At 35.7% G+C, this 18,728-nt stretch overlaps 3 protein-coding genes across 6 annotated transcripts in view; 1 reads left to right on the forward strand and 2 right to left on the reverse strand.

Moving 5' to 3' along the window:
- Window positions 1-6,704, reverse strand: part of LOC145237908 (ATPase family gene 2 protein homolog A-like) — a 46,626-nt gene extending 39,922 nt beyond the window's left edge. For 3 of the 4 annotated variants that reach the window (XM_080100905.1, XM_080100903.1, XM_080100906.1), the window contains exons 1-11: window positions 6,534-6,703; window positions 6,149-6,258; window positions 5,827-5,997; window positions 5,123-5,314; window positions 4,347-4,835; window positions 3,967-4,096; window positions 3,522-3,691; window positions 2,981-3,126; window positions 1,664-1,817; window positions 1,054-1,163; window positions 583-792 (exon numbers count right to left, since the gene is read on the reverse strand). In XM_080100905.1, coding sequence (XP_079957031.1) covers window positions 583-792; window positions 1,054-1,163; window positions 1,664-1,817; window positions 2,981-3,126; window positions 3,522-3,691; window positions 3,967-4,096; window positions 4,347-4,835; window positions 5,123-5,314; window positions 5,827-5,997; window positions 6,149-6,258; window positions 6,534-6,634 — 1,983 coding nt within the window. In that variant the 5' untranslated portion in view covers window positions 6,635-6,703. Of the gene's footprint in view, window positions 1-582; window positions 793-1,053; window positions 1,164-1,663; window positions 1,818-2,980; window positions 3,127-3,521; window positions 3,692-3,966; window positions 4,097-4,346; window positions 4,836-5,122; window positions 5,315-5,826; window positions 5,998-6,148; window positions 6,259-6,533 lie in introns of all 4 variants that reach the window. The other variant, XM_080100904.1, reaches the window with a different exon arrangement.
- A 1,211-nt stretch (window positions 6,705-7,915) lies between these two features.
- Window positions 7,916-13,768, forward strand: LOC145237910 (putative ATP-dependent RNA helicase DDX56). The gene is made up of 11 exons (XM_080100907.1): window positions 7,916-8,357; window positions 9,159-9,339; window positions 9,651-9,795; window positions 10,132-10,351; window positions 10,818-11,029; window positions 11,489-11,588; window positions 11,940-12,040; window positions 12,100-12,225; window positions 12,361-12,535; window positions 12,681-12,876; window positions 13,562-13,768. The coding sequence occupies exons 1-11, from the start codon at window positions 8,289-8,291 to the stop codon at window positions 13,747-13,749; spliced, it is 1,713 nt and encodes a 570-aa protein (XP_079957033.1). The 5' UTR covers window positions 7,916-8,288; the 3' UTR covers window positions 13,750-13,768.
- Window positions 13,769-14,031: 263 nt separating this feature from the next.
- On the reverse strand, window positions 14,032-18,432 carry LOC145237912 (citramalyl-CoA lyase, mitochondrial-like). Its single transcript, XM_080100910.1, has 6 exons — window positions 18,007-18,432; window positions 17,247-17,442; window positions 17,092-17,187; window positions 14,950-15,163; window positions 14,207-14,376; window positions 14,032-14,135 (listed from the first exon to the last, which is right to left on the reverse strand). The coding sequence occupies exons 1-6, from the start codon at window positions 18,267-18,269 to the stop codon at window positions 14,043-14,045; spliced, it is 1,032 nt and encodes a 343-aa protein (XP_079957036.1). The 5' UTR covers window positions 18,270-18,432; the 3' UTR covers window positions 14,032-14,042.
- Window positions 18,433-18,728: the final 296 nt, after the last annotated feature.

Here is an 18,728-nt window from a genome sequence, read left to right on the forward strand (position 1 = left end):
GTATGAAGTTACAATGTAACAACCAGCCCAAGCTACCCACGTAAAAAAACAAAGGGGTATGTTTTAATTTACGTTTTTTTCTGAATTTTAGTTGGACCGAATTTACTCTCTAGCTCCACATAGCGTTTGAATAAAAATTTCAAAGGCAGTAGATTCATATTAAATCCCAATAATACATATGCGCCCATATATAACTCCTGTTCATAGACTAACGTCGATCTGGCGATTTTAAACTACCATACGTGTAGGCAATACCAACGAGCCTGCCTTGTTTGGGTGATAGTGCACCAGTCCTGGGTTCGAAACGTGGAGAGCCTACACCTTCCTGTATTAGAATGATTGGGAGGGCGGTTTAGTTAGGTACGAAGCCTTTTCATATGCATTTTTCTAATAGATGAGTATTGAATAACTTAAACTGAAAAATTGTCGAGAATAACCGTATACCTGAACTTCCAACCTAAAATAGAATCACCCAGTTGGTTGCTTGGTGGATGAAGACTACATTGTCCCTGTTGTTTCTCAAGGGTTCGAGATACACATACATATGTTTTGCCGTAACAATTCACTGTATATTGAGCAAACCTTGATTGAGATGAAATTTAATCCACTTTCAGTCGCTAAAGCTTTTGCTGTGAGAGTTTTCGAACATCCGGGAGGTCCAAACATGAGAAGACCGCGTGGAGGTTCGATTCCAAGACGCGTAAAAGCTTCTGGGTTTTTCAACGGCCACTCGATGGCGTGCTTTAGTTTCTTTTTTATATTTTCGTTTCCGCCGATGTCTGACCAACGAACCTGGAAAATTGTCAGATAAATTGTTTTATGTGTGTTATGAATAAAAGTATTCATTGGGCTGTTTTGGCGTTTTGTTTAGTCCTAAAATAATTGGCTGTTTTACTCAATGAGCCTTGTTTTTTGCTGTTTTGCTAAACCGTAAAACAATTGCAAATTTGATAAAGTGAAATTGCAAATAAGAATCTGACTTGCATCGAAAAGGCTTGGACCAAGCGTTAACTGTACGATTAGGTTTTTCTTGTTGTTTATGCATGCGTTTACCTTAGGAACTTCGACGATTAATTCTCTCATGGCGCTCGGTGGAATCAACTTTAACCCCGCTTCCACGTCATCGGCGGTGATGCATGGCGAAGGGGATTCCCCACTGCCAACTAGATAAATTATATTTACTGTGAAATATGAATGGGTCACATACATTTAACTCAAAGTTTATTCCGATTCTGACACTTTTACAGTGCAAACGACTAAACGCCTTTTTCGTTTTTATTTTATTTTGGGTTTTATTTTCGCAGTATAATTACCCTGATGAAGGCGACCTAAATAGGAAGTTAAAACGCCGGTAAAAACAATATATTTGGTAGTAAAGCAACATTTAGTTGATATGCATTATGCCTGGAACCAACAGTTAATGTAAATGCACTTTCGTTGTTACTTTTGAGGACATGTCGGTGATATAGAATATATTTTCAGCATGTAATGCATTGTATATTGATCAAACAATCACAAACAAAAATACTACCAACTTTAAAATCCTTATGTGTTGCACAATCAACGTCAAATACAAAATCCATTCATTAGGCCAAACAAGTTAGAGTAGGAGTAAAATGATTTCTGCTTATTGGTTTCTAGCCCCACCTAAAGTGTAAATTACCTTTCTGAGACAGTCGCTTAATGGCGCTCATACCCGCCTCCACGCAAACAGCAGCAAGGTCAGCACCAACATAACCATGTGCACTTTCAGCTAAGGTTTTTATTTCTTTCTCTGAGATCGAGTGCTTGGATTTGGACAGAAGTTTTTTCAAAATCTGCAAATAGCACAGGTAATGATAGCAGAGAACAATACAAATATGTTTCTGAAGCCCAATTCCCAATTCTAGATTGCGTGTGGTTTTTTATTTTAGAACTGTGCAGCGTTCTTTAGATCAGTGGTCGGCAACCGCCGGTCCGCGAGGAGTTCATTGCCGGGCTGTATACTTTTTTAGGTTAAATGCTTCAAAACATTTTCCCCATGTATCCCGGGATGATAAACTAATATACGCGTTTTCATTGCTAAATATTTGTATTTTTTTAAGGCCAGTCCGTACGCAAAAACAGTCCACAGAGCAAAAAAGGTTGCCGACCCCCGCTTTAGATAGATAGTATGACCTTATTTTCAACCAATTGACCAGGGACCTTACTACACTGATAAGTCAGCAAGATGGCAAAGTAGTTCAACCACCTTATGCTAACAAGGTTGTGGATTTTAATCCTGTGTGGGCTACTAATGTTTTTTTTAGCAAGAAACTGTTACAACATTGCTGTAACCCAGTGGTATCTAAAGAGTTGAACTAAAACAAGGCTTCACACCATGGGTTAAAATAGTCTTGTACAGTGGTTCTTAACCGGTGGGAAATTTCCCACTAGTGGGAAATTTAACGTTTTCAAGAGGGAAATTATGTGAGTCGGGGGTCACCAAACTCGGGCCCGCGGGTCGAATCCGGCCTTGAATTAACCATTAAAAGTTAATTTAATCAAATTTTTTTCCACAACAACATGTAAGATTAATATCACCTAGTTCTACAAGGCGCAGAAACATCAGAAATTTGTTTGTTACGTCACATACTGAAAGTATCAATGACTGTGTAATTGTTCACGAATAAATGCCTTTCCTCTGTTGATTGTGATGGAGTAAATGACTAATGCAAGCACATGAGACTCTCCAATATTTCACACAACTTTACTTCCTCGCGAAAGCGCAATTTAAACTTAATTAGACAATTTAACTTATAAATAACAGGGGGGAAATTTGAACTTGGTGATTGACTTTAGTGGGAAACCACACCAAAAAGGTTAAGAACCACTGGTCTTGTAAATCAGTTAACCAAAATGGTGTTCTTGTAATTTACTGCACAGACATATCTATTTCACAGCAGCTATTTGCCTTGGTTTATATGCCATTAATCAAATATACAATGTGACCATTGCTGACCTCAAAGCGTTCTGCAGCAGATGGAATTCCAATCTCAATCTCTCGATCAAATCTTCCTGCTCTTCGCAATGCTGGATCGACCGATTCCAACCGGTTTGTTGTTGCTATGACAACTATTCGACTGTTCTCACTTGCAGAGTTCAGTTCTATGTAATTGTTGGACAAAAAACTGTTTCAAACTTCATAAACATATATATTTTATAGTGACCAAATAGGTGATATGTACAAAGTTGATAAAAAAGATCGTTTATGTGATTTGATTTTTTTCCTGTTGTGCTACTAGACAATGGCCGAAAAATATTCAATTTTTCATGCTAAGTCATTGCAACTAACACCCTATTAAGATTTTTTCCACTAGTAGGCAGATGTTGGAATGTTTAAAAGTAAAAACAGAACCAAATTTTTTTAATTAGATCAATGACTTTCGAAAAAGACCAGTTTTCAGAAAATATTTTTTTTACTTTCACCACACCAAAATCTGCAAGTTAAACATTAAACTCTTTAAATAAGTGAATCTTTCTATTACCAGACTTATACAAACCGTCTAAGATGTTTATCAAAGATGCAACAATCCTTCTTTCTGCATCAGTTCTTGAAGTTTCCCGCTTGGGACATAATGTGTCGACTTCATCCATTACAATTACACATGACGAACTTTGTTTCGCTTTCTTAAAGATAGATTGCAGCTGTTTTTCACTTTCACCCAGAAATCTAAAAAAAATTTTACACTGTTTAAAAATCTACCAACAAAAACAAAAATTCTTTACATGTACGGCACACTTAGAACACAGCCATCGATTTAGCATTAGCTGGAAACATGCATGTCATGATATAGTTTTGTCAGAAAATCTTGAACACCAACATTTTTTGGGACTCTAATTGGGTTTTATTAATACAATTCTACTAAGTCCCCTGCACCGGAAAACAGGTAAGTTTTCAACAAACAACAGTGCAAAATAGTAAAGCAACAAAAAAAATGTTATTACCTGCTCATAATTTCAGCTCCTCGAATAAAAATCATTTTAGCATTAGCTTCAGTTGCTACAGATTGGGCAAGCAAGCTTTTTCCTGTACCTGGTGGTCCATGAAGCAAAATACCACGAATCGGTCGAATACCTAAAAGCACATCCCAATCAATGAGAAAATTAGACCTTTAAACAATATCACCTACTTAAATATGTATGTCCTTTATAGGGACTTTTATAAAGTTAATAATGCTCTTCTAGCAAATACTCGTATATTGACATTCAGCTTTTTATAATATACATTTAAAAGTGGTCCTTATTTAACAATTCTCATTATTTTTTAAGTGTTACAACTTTTTTTGTTTAAAAACAGTAATCTTTTTTAGCCTAATTGTACTTACCACTATCGGCAAATATTTCTGGATTTTGTAATGGCATTACAGTCAAATCTCGAATAGTTTGAATTTGTTCCTGCAATCCACCAATACATCCAAAATTGACACAAGGCTTTTTAAAATCTGATTTTTCTTCACCTAAACCACTGTTAGTTTGATTGTCAATGATTTTAAACAAAGTCCTGCTTGTCAACATAAAAACTTGACAGTGTTTAGCTTCTAAAACACTGGTTTGTAAGTTTTTACACGGAGTTTTTGCATTAGCAGGTATGCTTGATTGTTTTAAAGGTGTTGAAACGTGTAGAGGTGGTGTAACTTCACAATTTGATAAACTGAGCGCAGAAAATTGTTCTTCAACTTTATCTGATGAGGAGTTTGTTGTTGGCTGTGTATTGTCGAGGCACGTCGAAGACTCAATGTTTGTGATTTTAAATTGGAATGGTTTTCCGAAGTAATGCACCTCCACCAGTTGACCAGAAATGACATACATCCGATCTGGAAAAGGCAAATTTGAAATCACAGTAAAAGAAAATTTACGTTTTTTTTGTGTGACAGCATCGTCCAACACAAGCTTAAAAAGTTTTACACTTTCATTGACTTTAATTTAAAAGTAGCTTAACTACAAAGAAAAACAACATACTAGAAACAAGTAATTAGGATGTCATGGTTTCAATGAGGAAAAAAAAAGTGGATTTAAGCACTCAAATAAAAGAAAAAGTATGCCTAAAAATAAGTATATATATATGCTTCGAATAAAGTGTTAAAAAAATGACCTCACTAACCAAAAATTGTTGAAATGTAAGTACGAAAATGTTCTGAGGAGTAGAAAGAGCTTCTGTCCTCTGTGTTAAACATTGGTTGTAGTTCTGCTGACTGAGCATTAACACAGTTTTGTTGTGGGATGCCCAAGTATAGAAAATTGCCAACGGAAAGATGAAGATGCTTGAGTTGCTTTTCAGATAATCCAACTTTTCCTGTAGGAAAAAAATCATTTTATGTTGGTTTTGTTCAAAATTAGGGTGTCTGCAGACTCAATAACTAAGATGGCTGAATAGTAAAAGCAGTTGTCTATGTTCACAAGGTTGTTGGTTCTAATCCTGTCACATCACCTACAATTCAAGCAACACAGAGGAAACTAAGGGTTAAACAATTTGATGACATCAACTTATTTAAGCAATAGTCTCATGGAAAATAACTTAACAGACTTGCAACATAACAGGCAGTTTTATGACGGACTCTCTGTAAATATGACACATTAGGGCAGTAGTTCTCAAACTGTGCGTCTCAACGCCCTGGTGCGTCATTTCAATTTTCCAAGGGCGTCACTAAATAATTCTGTTTTGTACATTTTTGATGTTGTATCAATAAACACAACTTTAATAATAAGTTTCCTCATTAACTTTTAATGTGTCTGGTTCGCTGTAGTATGAAACCACATGATAACGGTAGTGAGAGAGGCCGCTACAATATTACATTTGTATCTTACCAAGGGGTACGTTAGTTGAAGGCCAAGATCTGTATGCAAGTTTCAATGTAGAATCACTCTCAAAATCTTGTGACATTAACACTGGACTTCCAATCTGCATTCCACACAGCTGCATGGTATGTGGATTCACTTCAACTATTGTGTCCCTCATTCTGTCATTAAGTTTTACATCTGAAAAAAGTATGTATATGTGAAAACTCAAATGGTGCCCCTAAATACGGTCATGTCTTTTTATTATTTGTAAACAAAAAATGCATTTGATTGCAATAAAATAGTAATACTGGTAAGATTACACCGTCAATGGGTAAATAAGGAAACCTACCACTTTCTTGTTTTGCTATCACTTCACCATAAAAGGTTGAATTTTTGATAAAACTTGGATAGGAATCATATGAAATCGATAAGTCTTTACTGTTGATTTCATCTGTAGTGCTGCAAAAAGATTAAACAGAATAAAGAAATGTTGTTTCCTAGATCATAAAAACACTTGCCACACATAAGTTTTATATATATTTCAGAAATAATACTGAAGGACAAGTTATTTGTTTTACTTCAGACAAAAAATATGATCTTTGGTAAAAAATATGCCAACCAAATTAGTGGTTGCAAAAGTCCTACAAGGTATTTATAAACAATGCCAATTGCATTTGCGCAAAGTGCTGTGTTAATGTACACAGTAAAAAACATGTTTTAAAACAATAACATACTTTAAAGATATGTTCAAAGCTTTGTTTTTGGATAGAATGTAGTGGCCATTTTCCAACTCAACCCAATTGAGTTTTGCATTTTTCTTTGTACTGCTTCCCATTTTATCTACACAGTTTACACAAGCATAGCTGCCTTATTTATATTAAAGAATAGCTATACAAAAACAGATTTTCGAATTAATCACCAAAAACAAGGAAAACATCATTTTAATACGCACATCAGAAGTATAGGTGTCGTTTTGTAAAAAACGTCGCATGTTTTTAAAAGCCATTTGACTGCACAGCCAGTGTACGCTAAGATTGTAAACACAGCGCGCACGTGTTTTCAAGCTTTGTTTCTTGTGAGCTTTGTCTATTGTTGCGAGTTTAAATTCTGGCACAAACAAAATAGTTTCCCGCTTAACTTTATTTGCTTCGCAAAAACAGACAAATAAATCACTAAAACGGACGAAAAAAATTAAAAATCAAGCAAAAAGTATGTCAACATTTTAAAAGCAGTAACTTTGCGCGGACAAAACGAAAAAAAGGATGGATTACCCTAAATGACCAAAAACAAGCAAGCATATTTTTGCAAAAAAAATAGTCAAAATACATCAATTTCATGACGTCTTTCTTCAGCTAGTTTTAGTTAGCTAGTGAAGTATACGTTTACGTTTTTGACTACCTGGACAAAGTATAACCGCTGTAATAAAATGTTCAGGGCATACGAACCTAATATTGTGTTTGCAAAAAAAAGTCGAAAAGAATTGGGTCCTGCTGTATCGACTGGGCTACGACACCTCGCCTATTCACAGGCGCTATCCCGCTACTGATCAACGTGGGAACTTTTGGCTGCTCCCTTGCGGGCCTGGCCCGGTTCGTTCCTCCTTAGACAACCTGGATGCATCGAGCTACCTCAACGCCTCCATATTGACGCCGAGCTTAGCGCGGACGCCCGATCGACATAGGTCAAGACGCCGCAGAGCTCCCAATCTCAAGCCGTCCTCCAATTCAAGCCTCCGAAGTCGCTCGGATTACAGGCCCACACCAACGAGCCCGGCGAATGTTCGGCTTCCAAATCGCGCTTATGTCTCTGGACTAGACGCGCCGCCCTATTCGTGACGTCATTTGATTGACGTCTTGTTGCGTCGCATTGCTTTGAGCTCACGTGCGTTGCAAATGTGTCGGCCGTCGGGCTGTTCAAGTAGAGTCTACTCAGTAGACAAACCATCGTTTGGAAAAAGAACATGTAAATGACAGATGGTAACGATAGCTAATATATTTGTTGTACATTTGCAAATAAATGTACGGTGGCAACAATAAAAAACGGTTTAGTTAATAAGTTGTCTATCCCAAGCTACAGAAATGGTAACTTTGAATACAATTTTTTGCAAACAAACATACGTATTAAATGATAAATGTTGATATCCATGGCAGTTTTGTAGAAACGGTACTTTCCCAGAAATTCTCCCTTGTAGTTGTAAATTTCCAATGCCACAGAGAATTTGCAGTAATTATTGTTTAGTAAAAAAGATTTATTGACTGTTTAAAAATAACAATGACTTTCGGCACACATTTCCTCAAGTGTTTGCTCAGTATTGTCAAAACACTCAACCGCTAAGTTACATATTTGCTGTTTGAAAAGTTTTTGGAGGTTTGGATTAGTACGAATTTTTCAACGCACGTGTGCAAGAAGTCCCAAGAACAAACCAGCAGAACAGCTGAAAGATAGAATTTACATCTTGGCCAACTACATAAGCTGTCAAGATAAATAATATGGAAGACGATGAAGTACCTAAAAAAGTTCAGTTTCATGAAATGGGATTGGACAATAGAATATTGAAGGTATGTCTTGTATAAGTAAATAAGTCTTCATTTGGCGTCTCACCTGCTTCACACATTTCTGGCCTGCTTCAAACTATTTCGGGCCAGTCTGCAGAACATGACAGTTCCCGACGGGATCTCGTGGGTGCAGGACCTACATGTCCTACCTGCACGACCCATAAGTTCGCGTGCAAGACCTATTTTAGCAGGCACAAAGCAAGTAAAAGAAGTCAAAACAGTACAATTTTTGCGTGCAACCCCCAAAACTTGGCGTGCAAATTTTTTTTTTCAAAAGAAAATCGCGTGTGAAGCTGCCACACTCTACAGACTGGATTTCGTGCCTGCTTCAAATCGTTTTTTTTGCACATGACTAATTTTTTCCAATTGGTACGTTTCTGTACAACAAAAACAGAAAAAAATATGTAGTACATGACAGTGCGGACTGCCAGTCTGCAGAGTATGGCAGCTGCACGCGCGATTATTTTATGAAAAAAACATTTTTCACGCCAATTTTTGGGGGTTGCACGCAAAAATTGTACTGTTTTGACCTCTTTTACTTGCTTTGCGCCTGCTGAAATTGGTCTTGCATGCAAACTTACGGGTCATGCATGGGCGCACGCGGGACATGTAGGTCCTGCACGTGCGAGATCTCGCCGGGAACTGCCATGTTCTGCAGACTGCAGAGTCCATAGGTTCGAACAATGATGACTAAACACTAACATAAACTAGATACAAGTCTTATAAGTTTAATCTTACAATAGCCAATTGACACAAAAGAACACTGAACCTCAATTTAGTAGTAAACAAGACTGTTTATTTTAGTCTATTGCAAATCTTGGTTGGTCCGAGCCGACAGCAATTCAGGAAAAGGCAATTCCCTTTGCTTTGGATGGCAAGGACATATTATCAAGAGCAAGAACTGGATCTGGAAAAACTGCTGCATATGCTATTCCTATCATACAGCGGATCCTGAACAACAAAAAATCCACCTCCTCTGATGAAGGTGTTTGTATTTCATTTATGAAAATGGTTTTCCAACCTAAAAGCATATGAGCAACAATGAACTATAACTTACATTTTTTTGAAAGTGATTATTTTGCATGAAGGTTCACAGACTTCTTGTATAAATATTGGTCCATTAACTTTGCTTTTTATGTCTGTTTGGAAGCTACTGGATAGTATTAAGTGGAAATCCATTTTTAGAAATTATATATTTGATATTTTGGTGATAGTACAAATGGTGAATAATATTGGTTGCATACATCCAACATTAGAAGACTACACATCCATCATATTTTAACTTGTTTTTCGTAGGTCAACAAATAAGGGCATTGGTTCTTGTTCCATCAAGGGAGTTATCGAAACAAGCATATGTGATGATGCAAGAACTAATATCATGTTGTTCACAAAGTGTTACTTGTATTGATGTTTCACATGAATCCAATCCAGAATTACTCAGGTATTTTTAATGGTTTTATTTTTACATTACATGGTAATTGTTTGTTTGCAAAGTGTTCAGAAAATTATGTTTTAATGCAAAAGTAAAAGGTTATTTTAGGTTTAAGTAATGATTGCAAACAGGCTAGAAAAGTACGAACAGTTTCATAAAGGAATCTGTTTTGTGCATGCCTATTATCTATTTATGTTTTTAATAAGGTCTTGATTATAATCATGTAAATTTAAGATTAATCAATGTTGAGTCATCTGATGTTTTGAATGTTGCAAAGCGGTAGAAAAAGTTACCAAGTATTGTAAAAGGTGGTGCAGCAACATTTATTGTTTTTGTTTATTTCAGGCCCTTACTGTCAGAAAAACCTGACGTTGTTATTGGCACACCTAGTCGAGTGCTTGCCCAAGTTAATGCAGAAAACCTTGACCTTTCAACCCTACAGTGGCTTGTTATGGATGAAGCTGATTTATTGTTTTCATTTGGATATGAGGATGACCTGAAATCTTTAAATCCCCATTTTCCAAACAATTACCAAGCTTTTATTACCTCTGCAACATTTACTGAGGTTTGTAAGAGTTTTTGAGTTTGTAGAGGATATATTATAGGCGCAAATTAGATACTAGACAGCTTGCTTTTGGAAAACAAGGTTTTAACAACATTGAAACTGAAAACACTCCCTGAAATTTCATTTTATCTTTTGATATACGCTATACAAACACAACACATGCAAATGCTAAAGAACTTTATGCATAAGGTGTAAAGCAGCCCAGAAAGATCTGTATTCCCTTTAATAAATTGTCTGCAAAATATACATTTTGTCCCAAATTTGGATGGAAAAAGTTGTTTAAAAGTGTCATAAACAGTTTTACCCCCATCAAAAGCATAAGTTCAGTTTAAAACATCCATCAGAAATCAAATTTTAGATTTGGCCTTATTTGGCTAAAATTATTCGTCACAAACCTTTTGAGGCGTGTTTGGTGCATCACTAGTTTTGGCTACTAAACTGTTAAATGTCAATTGCCTTTTTTAAGGATGTAGAAGCATTAAAGAAATTGATTCTTCACAATCCAATCACACTTAACCTGAATGAATCCCAATTGCCAGCAGCAAGCCAATTGACACAATATCATGTTTTCAATGAAACAGAGGATGACAAATACTTGCTGATTTATGCACTACTTAAACTTAAACTTATTCGTGGAAAGTCGCTGCTGTTTGTAAACACAGTTAACAGATGTTACAGGTTAGTAAAATGAAGCATAAGGAACATACATATATGCTGGTGCAAGTCAGGGGTAAAAATAGTAATGTTTTTTTGCCAGCAGTGTTTTGGCTATGATTAATGTTGTCATTTTTTTCAAATTAGCTGTTTGGTACTGTAGGTCAGTAAAATAAAAGACAATAATTTTATAGCTGTTACCATATTTAAGCACTTTCACAAAGCTGGAATCATAAAAACTGGCAATTCTCAGCTTACTGGTTATTAACTTTATTGTATGACTACTGTCTACTGTACTGTGTCTTTGCCTAACATTACTATTTTGTCTTTTTGACTTAAATTAACAAAATATACCGAATTGGTTTCTCATTTTAAATCTGCTTTAACTGTTTTTTTACACCTCACATTTTTGAAATTGGTCTTTAAGCAGCTATGGTGATATACAGAGGATGTTGTCTAAAACATAATATGTTTGTGTTTCAGATTAAAGTTGTTTCTTGAGCAGTTTTCAATTTTCTGCTGCGTTCTAAACTCTGAGTTACCTGTGAATATAAGATGCCATGTTGTGGAGCAATATAACCAAGTAATCCAGTGTTTCTCAACTCTATACTGATCATATACAACCTGCCAGCTTTTCTGTAGTTGTGTGCTGTTTTGAAGGGTAGACAAAGAGTAGGCCAGTTGTTCTTGACTAGAACAGTATATTTGTAAAACCATCAACATTAGCAATTCCGAAATAATGTCAAAGACATGAGTTTTATTCTAAACCAGGGTTGATCAGTTGGGTCAGTAAAGTTGTATTTCATAATCTGACTTTTAATAGGTATAATATAGCAGAAAGCTGCTCATGTACAACCTTAAAAGCTCCAGCATACCAATAACGGTATGCATACCACAGGTTGAGATTAAATTTCTCATTCTTATTTACTTTCAGGGTCTTTATGACATAATTATTGCAACAGATGAAAGCTCCCTTATTGATTTACCTGCCAATGAAACTACAAACAAACCTACAAAAAAGATGGGAAAAATGAAGTATGATTTCTGAAAAAATTGCAATAAGTTTGTTTGCATAAACTGTGTGTTTAATTCAGGAAAAAAAGGAAAGTTCAATCAAAGGAGTACTGCGTTTCTCGAGGCATTGACTTTCAAAATGTATCTAATGTAATCAACTTTGACTTTCCCAAAACTGTTCAAGCTTATGTTCACCGAGTTGGAAGGTATGGTTTTTGCCGTCAAGGGTGCCCTGAATTTTGCAGACTGTATTGTGTTCTTATTTATTAAGTAATTAATTTTGCACCATTTGGGATTTTTTACAGAGCTGATTGTGTTGTAATAATATTTTTTATTGACAGGACTGCAAGAGGTGACAAAATGGGCACTGCATTGTCGTTTGTGCTTGCTGAAGAAATGGATTTACTCAAAGAAGCGCAGAAACAACTGTCAGGAAGCGGGGAAGAGGAAGACACTCCACTAAAACCTTATCAATTCAAAATGGAGGAGATTGAAGGATTTCGATATCGTTGCAAGGTGTGAAATATTTTTATTGCATTTAATATGCTTAGTACAAAAGAAGATCAATTTTTTGTAATACACTTTTTTAGTTCCTGAGAAATTACATTTATGTTTTTTAGTTTTGTGACATGACAAACAATTGTTTTTTCAACTTATTTAGGATGCAATTCGGTCAGTGACAAAAACAAGAATACGGGAAGCCAGAGTAAAAGAAATCCGCAGAGAAATGCTGAACTCAGAAAAACTGAAGACCTACTTTGAAGAGAATCCCAATGACTTGCATGTATTGCGACACGATGCAGTTTCACAGCCTGTCAAAGTGAAAAAACACATGAAGAATGTTCCAGAGTATCTCAGTAAGTTGATCCTGAGTATTGGACTCCCATTTTATGAAATACAGTAAACTTTAGTTAATCTGGACCTGCTTGGACCAAACAGTTTGCCTGGATTTGGCAAAAGCCTGGAATAACAATTGGTTTAAGTCTAGTCACATTGCAAATCATTTGTACCTCGTGTTTTGTCCGAATTAGGCGAAGATCCGGATTAGGCAAATCTGGTTTAACTGAGATTTACTGTGCAGTGAGTTTGACAGCATAATTCAGTAATGTCTCATGCAGAATGTCTGGTTTGCTTCTCTGTATTGAAACTCTGTAATTTCATCATAATTTACCGAAACCTAAACTACTCTTTATTGTGCAAAGTAAATACCAGCAATAACAATACTGTGAAACAGAATCAGTCGGTAATTGTTAAGAATATATATTTCGCCTATTGGCATCGCCAGTTCTGTAAAAGCAAGAAAAAAACAATATAAAGAAGCTAAAACAACAATAGGCTAAAAACCAACACCTATATCGACTGATTCTGTTTCTTTGGAAACCTGTTTCCATATTTAGAGTTGTACTTGAACAAAAACAGTGATCGTCGATAAGTATGTTGCCTGTCAGAGGGTCAGATACTGCTCAATCAATTGATTTTAAATACATAAACAAAGCTTTTTATTTTATTTTTTCATTGTGTAACTACATATTTTTCTCACAGTTCCACCAACACTGAAATCAATGTACACTGGAGTGAAAGCAGCCCCAAAGCGTTCCCTACCAGCACCATCGCATGCTGTAATAGAGAAACGGCATAAACAGGGCAGACAAAGGACCGGACAACTCAACCCAAAGTACAAAAAACAGATGGAAGATCCATTAAAGTCTTTTAAATATGTAAAGATGTGACAATAAATGTAATGATGAATTTGTTTAGTCATATTTGGCACTTTTACAGACCAGAAAAGATTCAGTTCGTGAAAAAAAAAAATCTTACAGACCAAAATTAGGGTCAATGAATGCAAACTATGTGCCAAGAGGTGATCAATTGAAAGAAAAAAACTAAACTTTGCAAATCTTTTAAAAGACCAGCTAGGACTTGGCAAAATATGGTGTTTTTCAATCTATGTCTCTTTGCACCATACTGCCCTGAAGCCTGCTATGCAATGTGAAGACAACAAAATCAAACTGTATTATCAATGTCATTTATTTATTTCTTCAACTAGTCTTTTAATATTCTTTGCCTGCAGAACTGTGGGCATGTCAATCATCTGTCCTCTGAAGGTAAATACGCCCTGCGAAAAACAAAACAGAGCAATTTAAACAAAACTTGCTAAAGCGCTAAGAAATTCTGACAGCAAGTTACTTCAGTGCTCTTTTCGAAGGCACCCAACAGTTCTTCAGCCCATTTTACTTTTTCTTCTGATGGACTAAAGCATTCTTGCACTGGAGCTATTTGATTTGGATGAATAACTTGTTTACCAGTGAATCCAATATTAGCTCCATCAGTTGCCTGCTTCTTTAGACCTTCTGAATCTGTACAACATCTCTGTTTCAAATACTTGTTGAGCAAAAAAGAGAAGAGTACCAATTTGTACATCTTTAATTGAATATTTTAATCATTAAATATTTCTCTCAATGTTTTACAGCAGAGGTTCCCATCCGGGGAGAAATTTGAAAGTTGAGGGGAGGAATTTACTTTGTACATGTGGTTTGTAAATAGACACTTCAGCTTAAAGAGTATAACAAGTGAAATTGATGAAAGACCCAATTTCATATTTGTATGATTTTACATCTACCATATAGTATTTTAAGGATGAATAACAGTTTTGAATTGTTAGAGGAACATTTGTTAAAAAGGTTGGAAACCGCCGTTAAAGAGTATGTCAGCCTAAACTCTACACTGCAAGCATCAATCTTTGAAAATGACGATTGAAAGGGCAAAATTTAGAATACTTTTGCATTAGCATTGTTTACAGTTAACACATTTCACCAACGGTCCAAATTGTCAAAGATTTTTAACATGCTTTGTCTGTTGCCAAAATGATAGTCCTGAACCTCTTGCACAAGAATAAAAAAGGTCAAATCAAAAACACAGATAACATCTACCTTTGTAATCAATGTAGACCATGTCAATGGCTTGCATTCTAAAAGCTTTAGCAGTTGCCACAATCTTTTGTCGAGCATAAGTCAGCTCACTGGCATCACTTGTTCGATTAATTTCCAGATCAGCACAAAAATCATCAGATCCAAATATCACACCAGATATATGACAGCGGGTGGGGTGTTGTGCGCAGGCTGCAATGCCTGCTTCAATTATTTCCTGCAATTTTGTTAATAAACCCCATGAATAGAGAAAAAAGGAGCTGGTTCTTAAACACACTTCATATTATAATCAACTAAAATAAATCAGTAGACTTAACGAAAAAAGGAATACACAGCAAAATTTTCATTTTTACTATTGACATGGTTAAGTTAATTGCTTGTATGTTCAGGTATGGTTGTAGTCAGTGGGGGATCCAGGTGGTTCGCACCCATTCTATAGAACCGCCTCATGAAAGAGATCAGCAAACCGGTTAGCATTTCTGGTTACTGTCAATGGACTTTTTGTAACAGAACTGACTGAAAAATATGACTTTTGTGATAGAACCGACTGACAAAAAATTCGGTTAACAAATTTAAATTCAGTGGAATGTAATAAAATTAATTAAATGATTGTCACTAAATATTTCAGTGAATTGAATTGTTAACTCAGTTACAATCTAAACAATTCTAAAATATTGAATAAGCAAGACACTTTTTCCATCTTTGCAAAGATAAGGCTTAATTAAAAAATATATTCTATACGATATTTATCCATTTTACTATACACATCATTTGATCTACACATATGATTGTTTTTGTAAACAAAAACTAATGGGTCCCCACACGCGCGTTTGTGCGGATTTACGGTAAACAAATGTTGCGGTGATTTTTTAATTCTTAAGAACAAATTTTTACAAACATTAACCCAACAATAAAAAAAATTGTTTGTATTTTTTTGCATTATTATTGTCGTATAATTACAAAAACATTAAAAAAGAACGAAACAAATACTTTCAATTTAATCTCTTGCTTTGACCCAGATGTTGTCGTCCAAGGTCGGGTTTTAAACACAATTTTTTTCTAGAAAGCTGTAACAGTTGTGTTACAGACACTTTAAATTAAAAAGCGATTTGCTGCAAGTGTATACATAACAAATTGTTTTTCATTTAACTTTGTTTCGCAAAACCATTGACCTGTAGTAACCTTTTAGGGTGCACACACCAAACGACTGTTTGGCCTTTTGACACCGTTTTCAATAGCACGCCGTCCTTAGTGTTCAACAACACTGTTTCACCTAATTTATACATGCCTTGAGTATTTGATTAAAAAAAACGCTACGTTATGACGAAAGAAAGTTCTGAACTGTGTTAGTAATACCTACTAATTGACCTTAAGTAACTCGTGGTCATGCAGCAGCCAACCTGACAACGAGCATTTAAAAAAAATTATCTTCCAAAAAAGTCAAGTTTATTTTTTCATATTTAGTCTGATTAACAAAGTTTTGCTTGACATATACGAAACCGAAGCACGCTTATTAGGTTTAAATCACGTCATAGGTGTGAAACCTTTGCCAAAACTGAAAATGTGAGTGATAACTTAATAAAACGACATAGCATTGCTGTGCAAAACAGCTGATATCTAATCACCGAAACGACCTCTCGTAAAACGTCTGTCCGACGTCAAGCCGAGCCCTCCCGCTCTGCCCTATTATTCGTAAACGTACTCTCTTGGGACTTCTGCCTACAGTGTCTTTCTTGACCAAACGAGCGTTAGACACATTTACGTTTCGGGGGCCTGTGGGTGTACCGCTGGGTCATTCGGGGTCAAACTTTTGGAGGATCAAGTTCAGATTAATAACTAACATCTGTCCAAATTTCAATAAATTTAAAGCACGCTTTCTTGACCAAACGAGCGTTTAAACATTTTACGTTTTGGGGGTCTGTGGGTGAACCGCTGGGTCATTTGGGGTCAAATTTCACGGGGACCAAACTCGGATTAATAACTAACATCTGTGCAAATTTGAATAAATTTGAAGCACTCTTTCTTAACCAAACGCGTCTAACAAGCCAGCGTTAGACAGAAAAAAGAAAAAAAAAATACGGACAAAAACAATATGTGTCCCCTTCAGGGAAGGGGACCCATAATTAATACAAATGATAAAATCACCTTCAAATTTAACAATCCTTGTCCACTTTCTGTCATAAAGATTATGCTAGTTTGTAAAGGAACCCTTTTGCAACTTGAAATGTATTCATTGCAAAACTGTAAAACAGAACCAAAATCAGCAATCAGAACATACAAAGCTTTTTAGACTATCATACCCATCTCATTTCATCAGCACTATTAACTTTCGGAACAATAATTGTGCTGGGTAAATTTCCAGTGGCTGTAATCGCTCTAATGTCCATTTCAGCAAGACCACTGCTTGGAGAGTTGATTCGGACACAAAGATCCCCTGAAAATGTTTTTTGTACTTCACTATAAACTTCTGCTATCGTGGATCGAGCCAAGTCTTTCCTGAAAAAGTGTTAAATGTAAGGTTAGTCATTTGTTAGTTTTTGTGGCCACATGGAAATAAAAGTTGAATGGGTTTATGGGAATTAAAATACACTTATGCCACAAAATCAGTAAACGACTGGAAAAATCTTATTGGTGAAAATATATAAATATATGTATGAATATCGGACACAATGTGAAAAGGCGCAGCAGCTGCACCTTCGGTTTACAAAAATTGTTTCATTTTCGGGTATTTTCTATGATCAGAAGAGATTATAATAAAGCGAGTCTATTAGCGCCCAGAAGGTATGTCAAGGCAGTCGGTCAAAAGGATATGTTTATCATATTCCGTTGCTCTTGTGCATTTTTGCTTGCATGCTTGAGATATTTCATTTTTTGTGGTTTTAACTATTAATTTAAAAACATTTAGCATGCCAAGGCAGGTGGGCAATTTTGCATGCTTTGTTATTTTTAAGTTGCCTGAAAAAAAAAGTAAATTTAGTTTCAGATAAGTTGTGTTTACTATCAGCTTACTTAACATCACAAAAAAAGTCGAGAAAACATTTTCGACTGAGAAAAACTTACTTATCCAAAGCAACTCCATCTTCACAATCCAGTGCAACACAATCCACTTTCAAACTCCCGATCTTTTCAATTTTCCTTTTGTCATGGCCCGGTACATACAACAAAGCCCTCCTGGGTGGCATAATCTTGTGTTTCGGTAATTTCGTGGCATTTGAGATATTTCTTGTTAGTTTGCTTGACAAGACTTTTGTGTAAGAGGATGTGAAAAGTTTGAAACAGCCACAACTTTGACAGACAGTGTTTGAAAAAATATTACAAGCCATGTTTGTTATTTCACTCCAAGCTATAAAAAAAGAAAGTTCCTAAGCCTATAAAAAGAAAGGCTACTCTAAAATACGCAATCTACGCAAACTATACGCAATCTACTAAAAAAAATTAACTAAGTTGTTGACGGTTAGGGCTATTAGGGTCAGGGTGAGGGTTTGTGATACAAATAACTTTATAATTTAATTTCAGATGCCTTTCGGGTCTAATTTTCTCACAAGTGTTAACATGCGGTACCATATAGTGTTTAGTACCACTCTCAACACATATTAAGCCCAAACTGGACATCTAAAACTAAATTATAGTGTTATTTTTATTATAAACCCTCACCCAGACCCTAAAAGCCCTAACCGTCAACATTTTTAAAAGTTGCATACGTTTTATAAGTAGATTGCGTACAGATTGCGTAGATTGCGTAGATTGCGTAGATTGCGTAGATTGCGTATTTTAGAGGAGCC

Source organism: Phallusia mammillata, chromosome 7 (assembly GCF_965637545.1).
Source record: "Phallusia mammillata chromosome 7, kaPhaMamm4.hap1.1, whole genome shotgun sequence".
In the NCBI taxonomy this organism is placed as follows: domain Eukaryota; kingdom Metazoa; phylum Chordata; class Ascidiacea; order Phlebobranchia; family Ascidiidae; genus Phallusia; species Phallusia mammillata.

What these genes read in the sequence shown, in the direction of transcription:
- LOC145237910 (XM_080100907.1), top strand. Translation starts at nt 8,289, where the DNA reads ATGGAAGACGATGAAGTACCTAAAAAAGTTCAGTTTCATGAAATGGGA. An exon ending in AAAAAGATGGGAAAAATGAA is followed by an intron (nt 12,041 to 12,099) that starts GTATGATTTCTG and finishes TGTTTAATTCAG; the next exon opens with GAAAAAAAGGAAAGTTCAAT. An exon ending in GAATGTTCCAGAGTATCTCA is followed by an intron (nt 12,877 to 13,561) that starts GTAAGTTGATCC and finishes TTTTTCTCACAG; the next exon opens with TTCCACCAACACTGAAATCA.
- LOC145237912 (XM_080100910.1), bottom strand. Translation starts at nt 18,269, where the DNA reads ATGGCTTGTAATATTTTTTCAAACACTGTCTGTCAAAGTTGTGGCTGT. An exon ending in AAGGATTGTTAAATTTGAAG is followed by an intron (nt 15,164 to 17,091) that starts GTGATTTTATCA and finishes ACAAAATTGCAG; the next exon opens with GAAATAATTGAAGCAGGCAT. An exon ending in CCTTCGAAAAGAGCACTGAA is followed by an intron (nt 14,136 to 14,206) that starts GTAACTTGCTGT and finishes TGTTTTTCGCAG; the next exon opens with GGCGTATTTACCTTCAGAGG.